At 39.7% G+C, this 9,433-nt stretch overlaps 2 protein-coding genes across 2 annotated transcripts; one reads left to right on the top strand and one right to left on the bottom strand.

Annotated features, from left to right (window-relative positions):
- Window positions 1–1,488: 1,488 nt before the first annotated feature.
- On the bottom strand, window positions 1,489–4,526 carry LOC113351986. Its single transcript, XM_026595877.1, has 4 exons — window positions 2,926–4,526; window positions 2,550–2,837; window positions 2,369–2,468; window positions 1,489–2,088 (listed from the first exon to the last, which is right to left on the bottom strand). The coding sequence occupies exons 1-4, from the start codon at window positions 4,524–4,526 to the stop codon at window positions 1,489–1,491; spliced, it is 2,589 nt and encodes an 862-aa protein (XP_026451662.1).
- Window positions 4,527–8,233: 3,707 nt separating this feature from the next.
- Window positions 8,234–9,433, top strand: LOC113351985. The gene has a single exon (XM_026595876.1). The coding sequence runs from the start codon at window positions 8,234–8,236 to the stop codon at window positions 9,431–9,433; it is 1,200 nt and encodes a 399-aa protein (XP_026451661.1).

Below are 9,433 nucleotides of genomic sequence, written 5' to 3'. Positions count from 1 at the left end.
AGGGAGTAGATGCATGTGTAGTGACTGGTGCAGGTGGTGTTAGCTCAAGTGCAGGATTGTGAAGTTGCATCATTGGTGGTGACTGAGCTAGCCGTGTTACAGGTGGTTGTGGTCATGATAACTAGATAAATATGGTGATGTGTTGGGGTTGCTTACAATTGAGATTTTGAGTACAAGACTGAGCCATGAAAGAAGAGAACAAGGTCGTGCGATGGTGGAATTGTAAACAAAAGAGCAAGGAAGGGAAGCTAATATGATGCTGGTGGAATTTTTGCTGGTGTCTGAGCATCAAGGAAGCAGTATTGTTGTTACCGAGCTGTTGTAACGCTGCAAGACTCTGCAATGTAATGAAGGTGTTGCAGGTAAGAACTGATGGTGCTGATGAGTTCGTGCTGAAGAGAATGGAAGATTGTGGTTGCGTATGTTGCACCTAGAAGACAGAGAAGTTGGTTTGTTGGTGGCAATGGATTGAAGAGGATATGAAGCAATATTGCACATTTGCACCTGAACTGAAGGGAGATTCCGCTATTGCCGAGAGAAAATGAAGTTGCAGGAACTGAAATGGCAGCTGTTAGTGTGATGAAACCAATTATGGTTTCATCTTATTTATGGTGAAACCAAAATCGGTTTCATCGTATTTCAACGATGTATTTCTATCCATGAACATGTATAATACCTCTTATAATTCTTCTTGCAGGTGAATTCTCACGAAACCAAGATGAAACCAAAATCGGTTTCATCGTATTTATGATGAAACCAAAATCGGTTTCATCATATTTATGATGAAACCAAAATTGGTTTCATCTAATTTTTTGGGTGGTGGTGGGTGGTCGTGGTGCTGGTGGCGGTGTGGTGGGTGTTGGCGGTGGTGCTGACTGGTAGCGGTGGTGATGAAATTGCTCAGTATCGGTGGCGGCGGTAGTCGGAGACGGCGACGGTAATCGAAGGCGGCGGTGGTGGTCAGAGGTGGCGACGGCGGCGGTTGTCGGCGGCGGTGGTGGTGGGAGACGGCGGAGGTGGTCGACGGTGGTGGTGGCGGAGGTGGTCTACGGTGGTGGTTGGCGGCGGTGGTCGGCGGTGCTGGTCGGCGGTTGTCGGCGGTGGTGATTAGCGGCGGTTGTCGGCGGTGGTGGTTGGCGGCGGTGGTGCAATGGTAGTTGGCGGCAGTGGTGGCGGCAGCGGCGGGTGACGACGGTGGTGGTTGACGGCGGTGGTGGTCGGCGGTGGCGCTGTTGCTGGTGGTTTGTTGTTGTTGGTGGTGATAGTATATTTAAAGTGGGGTTGATTTTTGTTTTTGTTGGGGTGATTAAAAACTAGAAGGGTAGTTTAGACAGTTTATGATATTTGGGGTTTTTGTATCACTTTTCTTTGGATGGATTTTTTGTGATGAAGGGGTTATAACCCGCGGACCGTATCAAAAAAAGCAATGCATTCATATTTTTCAGATGATTAAACTACAAGGTAAAACATCATGGCAATCATATCATTCTAAACTACGGAATCAGCACATATATGGTTTTCTAAACTCTCATTTTCAGTAAAAACAGACTGATTAATAGTGGGTATCTCAGTGTTATCTACTAAGGAAGTTAACCCCTGCGGTGAATGCAAGACCACAGACCATCCCTCGGGTGAAAGATCCGTTGAGTAGAATACTTGGGTTGCTTCTGAAGCCATAATAAAGGGTTCATCCTGCACTCTATCAATGCTTTTCATCTTAGACAAGTTAACCTTTATCAAGTATGAGTTTGGATCAACTTGGCATCCATTAGTCTTATCTTCAACTCTGATCCAATCACAATAAAAAACTGTCTCTTCAAATTCCATATAGTTTGAACTGATAATATTTTTAATGATTCCATAATAGACAACTTCGGCTTCGATGTAATTTCTGTCCGTAGACTTCGCTCTATGTCTGGTAATTGCTCTCATCGAGACACCACTGTCATGTGTTACCGTTCGCTCATCGGAATCTTGTGCACAAAAAAAGAAACCATTAACTTGGTATCTCTTATACGACTGTGGCTTGAAGAGAGGACCCTGCACTAGTCGCCAAAGCACTGAATTCACATCATTGGCTTCTAACAACTGTATTCAATGAGCAACAATGTTCAAGTAAGTGCATAATTATAATGACATTTACTGTGAAAATAAAAAGAAAAGAAGGATCTTACTATCATAATCATAACTAAATTTATTGGATATTCAGTTAGACATTATTATCTGTGTATTATTACTTTTTATTCATCTACCAAATATGGAATCCTAGCCAACAGGATTAGCAAACTCACAACTGATAAACTTCTCAACAGCAAAGCAATGGCCAAATTCTCAACAAGTAAGAAATGTTTCTGTCATAGCATATTACCTCATCACGTAACCATAACAGAAAACTCTTCAATGGTTGTTGTGATGTACGATTTCTTGGACCATGAGTCTTGCGACTGTTAACATAGGCAGCATACTTCCTGCAATCAAACAATAAATGAATATTAGATAGATAAACCTAATAATCAAAACAACAACTTCCTGAAACTAAAAAGCTCTACCTTTTCCATTCATCTATCCCAACAAACTTGGATAGGACCCAGTTGCGAGCTTGTTCAAACTGTACCGTAGTCAAAGTGATATTTTTAGGCTTGCTTAACGACATCTCATCAGCAAACTCATCGTCATCATCTAAAAAAGCTTTCCGAGTATGTTTGTGAGTACCTTCACCATTTACTGACACATCTTCCATGCAATATAAGCTAGCTTCTCGCGTGATATACCCTATGGCGATGCAACCCTCAATGTACCTCATGTTGCGCACCAATCCCTTGAATCCTTTCATCAGCCTACAAAGATCAGTAACAGAAAGTTATAACTCGGCATAACTAACAGTTCATACATTAAAAAACAAAGACAGGTAGGTGTAGATGTTACCTCTCAAAGGGATACATCCATCTAAATCCGACCGGACCGCAGATTAAAGCTTCATCGACCAAATGCACCATTAAAGAAGGAGGGAAATGTTTTTCCAGAACACAAATGGTTTCCACCAAACTAGCCTTAGCTCTTATAAGATGTTCTCTGTTGATAACCTTTGCACACAGAATTCTGAAGAATGTACTGATACGGAGAAGAGCAACTCGCAGATCTTTTGGTATTGAAGTAGATACATGATCCAACAATGGCAACAAATATTGCATTGTGACGTGGTAATCGTGCGACTTGAAATTCCTTAGCTCTGGAGGATTAATGTTGACGCTATTGCGAAATTTGGAAGAGAAATTGCTCGGCACCCTTAAGTTCTTCAGAATTGTACAAAAAGCAACTTTCTTCTTTCTTGACATTGAGAAAGCTCCATCTGGCATTATGGTTTTACCAGTCACCTCATCCACTTTCAACCATAATTTCCTTTTAACCCCCATAGCTTCCAGATCTTGACGTGCACCAGGACTGTCTTTCGACTTGCCATTTCCCATTATGGTGTTAAGTAGATGCTCAGTTATGTTCTTTTCTGTGTGCATTACATCTGTAATATGTCGGATGGAATTTGATCCCCAGTTTGGCAAATCATATAGAATAAACCTTCGCGAAAACAACGACCTGTCCTGAACCTCTTCTTCTGCATCAACATCTTCGTCGTTGTCCTCTGCAGCTCTCCGTTTACGTTTCTTACTTGGTTCTGCTGGTGGTTTTCCTTTACCATGTTTAGTTTTCAAATTAGCTACCTTCTGTTGAATCTGTAAGCCAGATAGTGGCCATGGGGCTGTACCATGCTCTACAACTCCATCAAAATTGGTCTTATCATCTCGAAATTTGTTTCCTATTGGAAGCCATCTACGGTGTCCCATATAACATATTTTCCTACTAAACGGCAGATAGTCTGAACGAGTTCCTTCTCCGTAGTGATGACAAGCTAAGTACCCATGCGTTACACATCCAGATAAAGTACCTAATGCAGGGTAATCGTGTATTGCCCATAACAACCTTTCCCTCATTACAAATTCAGTTTTGCTAAAGCTATCATATGTTAACACACCTTCATTCCATAACACTATTAACTCTTCTATCAGAGGTTCTAAATAAACATATATATCTTTACCTGGTGCTCTTGGGCCAGATATCAACAACACCAATATCGAGAATTCTCGCTTCATACACGAGGAAAGAAAGAGATTGTATGGCTGGACAACTACCGGCCAACAACTGTGGTTAGTACCGAAACACCCATTTGGGTTGAAACCATCTGTTGATATCCCAAGGGTCACATTACGCGGCTCCTTAGAAAACCCTGGCGAAAAGCTATCAGCACATCGCCAAGCTGAGGAGTCCACAGGATGCCGCATAACATTGATATCTGACTGAGCTCTAAAGTGCCAAAGCATTAGCTCTGCTATCCATGACACGATGTACAGCAGCTGCAGCCTAGGAATTAATGGAAAGTGTCTTAAAGTCTTTTGAGCAACTTTAGTAAGTTTTCTCTCCTCATTGAAAACTTTCTTATACCTTGGTTCATTACAAACAGGACACTTAACCATTTCACTTCTATCCTTTCAATACAAAATACAGTCATTTATGCATGCATCGTAAGTTATATAATCCATTCCTAATTCTTGGATCATCTTTTTTAGTTCAGGGGACTTAGATGGGAGTGTATTTTCTTCGGGAAGCAATTCCTTCATTATTTCTAAAAGTGCAATGACACCGTTGTCTGAAAACCTATACTGGATCTTAATGTCATTCAATTTTACAGCAACATTCAATGTTGTCTTTCCTGATGGACAAGAATTGTACAATGGTGCCCTAGCACGGTCATATGCAGATTTACGCTTCCTACTGCGGCTGGTTTCAGCAGGACAATGAACAGTATCATGTAATCCACCATTCTCATCTACACCTTCTACAACAGGTTGGACTATATGATCAGATGCTACATCTCCTCCTAAATTATCAGCAACATCTCCTCCTACATTTTCAACTACATCTACTCCTACATTGTCAGCTACATATTCTCTTACACTGGAAGCTATACCTCCAACCCTCTCAGCTGCTACTAAGCTTTCCCCATGAAAACTCCACACCGTATATGTCAAATCAATACCATGTCTTAGTAAATGAAATGAAATTTCACTAAGCGGCTCTAATCCTTTACTATTCTTGCAACGTCTACAAGGGCATGAGAATAATGAACTATCGCCACCATATTTATGCACAAACTCTATGAATAACCCTACACCTCGTATGTATTGAGAAGATTTACGTCTACAACTCACCCATCCCTTATCACATTCCATTACCCTACACTGATGATCCTAAAAAAATATATCTATGTCAGGTAGGTACAACTCAAACATATCATATTATGCTATAGTATACCATGTGAAATAGAACAGATAATGAATTACATAAAATAGTATGCATAAACTGATAAACATATCATTCATCCATATAAATAAGAATGCAATGTGGCTCAGAACCATACTGCTGAGTGTGCAGCAGCCAGCAGGACCATTATAGAGTCATGGCTTATGAGATACTAATTCAAACATGAACTTCGTAAAAACACCCACAATAACCAAGCTACAAATATCCCCCTCTTAGTCTTAATTCTATATTGCTATACCAACCCCCTTTCCCCCTGAACCAAATTAAACATGATAATGTAAACCCAAAATAAAAATAACAGAAAACCAATTCTTTCCCCCTCTGATGATATTAGATACTTTACCTCTCTGACATAGATACAAAAAAAAACATATCATACTATGAACTGAAAGTTAACTTCAAACAAATTAGTTAAAGCTTCAATTTTTTTTCCTAGCATATTGCAAGATACTATGAAGTGAAAGTTAACTTCAAACAAATTAGTAAAAGCTTCAATTTTTTTGCCTAGCATACTGCAGGATACTATAAAATGAAATTTAACTTCAAACAAATTAGTAAAAGCTTCAACTTTTTTGCCTAGCATACTACAGGATAATATGAAATGAAATTTAAATTCAAAGCTATCATACTATGAACTGAAATAAAACTAGCAAACACCCACATCTCACAGTAAAATGCATCTAATACACATCCATATTTCACACAAATAACCCTAAAAATAAAATTGGAAAAGTAAAACCCTAGATAAAATCAACCCTGAATCATCAAATCAGCAAACACTCATATCTCACAGTAACTAAATCTAATACACAACCAGATTTCACAAAAATAGACATAAAAATTGAAGTGGAAACAAGCAGATTTGACAAAATTAAAACCCTAAATTAAACCTAAAATTTATGAAATCGAAACCCTAAGAGAATCAAAAGGGGGAAATTATACCTAGATCGAAATAGAAACACCCAAATCTCGCAGATATACTTCCAACTGCAAAGATGAAACCATTAGTTAATAAGAACTGCAAAGATGAAACTGACCTAACTATAAACTCAATAAACAAAGTAATGTGTTGGTTCTGAATTAAATGACTCACATTTGCAGAGCTTCTGTTTAATATAGGGAGAGAGAGTTTTTCTTCAGAGAAGTTTTCAGATCTAGAAATAATGGAGGAAGAGTGAGCTTCTGTGGAATATATGGAGAACTTTTGTGGCTGAGAGTGAGGCGTACAGATGAAAAGAGGGGGGAAAGAAAAAGAAATCCCGCTCAATGAAAATTGGGGGAGTTAGAAAAAAAAATTGGTTTTATCGGACCCGTGGAGTTAAGTTAATTTGTTCCCAGCACTTAAACTAATCGCACATGTGGAAGCTAATGTTACTTCGCACACAAGCGGTTAGCACGCCGGGTGTAATCAACAGTTGCAATTCGCAACAGCTGAGTAGCAGTTGTGAAATTCGCAACTGCTCGAAACAGTTGCGAATTTTAGAGCAGTTGCAAAATCAGTTGCGAATTCGCAGCTGCGTAAGAGTTGTTGCAAGTTTGAGTTGCTATTCGGGAAAAATGGTGTAGTGAGTGGTCCACATGACACTTTTCATCAAAAGAAGTTAAGAGAAAAGTGGTCCCAGAAAACTAAAGTAACATTTGACTTTCCAATTAGGAAACCAGACTAGTTTTTTTGAAATATCTATTTATAGAAACCAGACTATTAAAAAGGAACAGAGGGAATAGAAAGAAACCAAGCAGCAGATGGTAGCCAAGCGGGAAACTACTCAACCACAATATGGGACCATGCAAACTCGTTTTTTCTTAAACAAATTCTCTTAAATGACTCTATGGAATCGTATTCTCACGTGGAATAACAATTTAGTTACTTTTATATTATATACATGCTTCAGAAAAAGAAAAAAAAATTATTCTTGGGCTTGAACCTAAAATCTCCAAAAATAAAAGACAAATCAAAATAAATAAATACCGTCATACAAGATACGACACATCAACCCAGCGAGGCTGGCTATTCTTATGGTCCCCCACGAGGTACAAGGACAAGCACACCTCCCTAGAAATCCCATTAATCACTCGTTTGATCAAACATAAATGCCGCGTACTGCGGTACTAACCAAGAATACATTCCTTTTTGCTTTTTCACAAAGTTTCCTTGATCAGTACTCACTTCTGCAATATTTGCAATATTCCGCTCTTCTTGCGGCAGTCCAATATTTTATCGCTCCTCCATTCATCCTGGGTGCATTTCCATCTTGATTTCACATTTTACCAACAATTAGTTAAGCAACTCATAACGTGTAGTAACGGTTAGTTAACAAGTGAAGCCAAATTTAAGTACAAAGAATTGAATGATTAGCTAGATGGTTAAGACATGGTCGACATAGTAAAATGAAATTATGAGTAGTCACAATCAATATGTGGAGTTTGTGGACAGGGTTATTGGTTAGTCCAAAAATGTCACACAAACATTCAAATGTCTTACTATTTGGCATGATTCCCTATCGACTCACTCTCGCTACAAAAATTCGAATATGTCCAACGGATTTCGAATCATAAGTTAGAGAGGTTGAAAAACTATTAAACTTTGAGAAAAATCTGTAAAGACCCACGTTGTTGTTGAGTATCTTTATGTATCGATCTTGTAACATTATGTTTCCTTTCATTTTTTATATCAGCATTACAGAGATTTCTTTCTCTTGATTACACAAGTCTTATCGGTTTTCATTGTTCCGTTCATTTTATCCGGTCGCATCAATTGGCACCTGAGAAATTTGGTAAGGGATGTGGAGCAGCTCATGATTCCCATTCCCATGTTGCAGCTATCTTTATTCTAACAATTGGTTGGTATATAAATCACATCATGAGTAAATTTGGAACTATTGGCCGGAATGGAATAGTTATAAAGAAATTGAACGAGAGTCTGAGGTTAATTTTTACAGCTTTCATTGGAGTTGTGTTTGGCTTCTTGGTTGGAGTATCTTTTTCACCTTCACTGTCTACTAAATTTACTTCAATTCTTGTAAAAGACGCATATTCTAGCATTTCAACCGAGCAGTTGTTGCACCACCACCATGCTATGACAGGAATGAACGAAAGTAGCTCAGCAACTCAAGTTCAGACTTCTAATAATACTTCAAAGATATGGGTTTCTTCAAATCCTCGAGGTGCAGAAAGACTACCACCGGGTATCGTTGTGGCAGAATCAGACTATTACGCTCGCAGGTTGTGGGGTGAACCCAGTGAGGATCTAACTATGAAGCCGAAGTATCTCGTAACCTTCACTGTTGGTCTTGATCAGAAAAGTAACATTGATGCAGCAGTTAAAAAGTTCTCAGAGAGTTTCACTATTTTGTTGTTCCACTATGATGGTCGGACGAGCGAATGGGACGACCTTGAGTGGTCAAAGCGAGCAATCCACGTTAGTGTGTTGAAGCAGACTAAATGGTGGTACGCCAAACGGTTTTTGCATCCCGATGTGGTGGCACCATATGATTACATATTCATCTGGGATGAAGACCTTGGGGTGGAGAATTTTGATGCAGAAGAATACCTTAAACTGGTGAGCAAGCATGGTCTGGAGATTTCACAACCTGGTTTAGATCCAGATAGAGGAACTACAACATGGCAGATGACAGAGAGAAGACGTGACCTTGAAGTCCATAAAAACACGACGGAGAGACCGGGTTGGTGCAGCGACCCCAAGTTGCCACCATGTGCAGCTTTTGTTGAGATCATGGCACCTGTGTTTTCCAGAGATGCATGGCGATGTGTGTGGCATATGATTCAGAATGACTTAGTTCATGGATGGGGTCTTGACTTGGCTCTCAGGAAATGTGTAGAGCCTGCTCAAGAGAAAATTGGGGTTGTGGACGCTCAGTGGATTGATCATCAAACTGTTCCTTCACTCGGTAACCAGGGGATGGCAGAGGATGGGAAAGCGCCATGGGAAGGGGTGAGAGACAGGTGCACAAAAGAGTGGTCGATTTTCCGGAATAGATTTTCGGATGCAGACAAGGCGTATTACAAGGAAATGGGGATTGATCCGCCTAATTCCATGTAG

This window comes from Papaver somniferum, chromosome 2 (assembly GCF_003573695.1).
Source record: "Papaver somniferum cultivar HN1 chromosome 2, ASM357369v1, whole genome shotgun sequence".
Taxonomy (NCBI): Eukaryota; Viridiplantae; Streptophyta; class Magnoliopsida; order Ranunculales; family Papaveraceae; genus Papaver; species Papaver somniferum.
The sequence above is the reverse complement of the archived record's forward strand: the minus strand, read 5'-3'. Positions and strand labels throughout refer to the sequence as shown.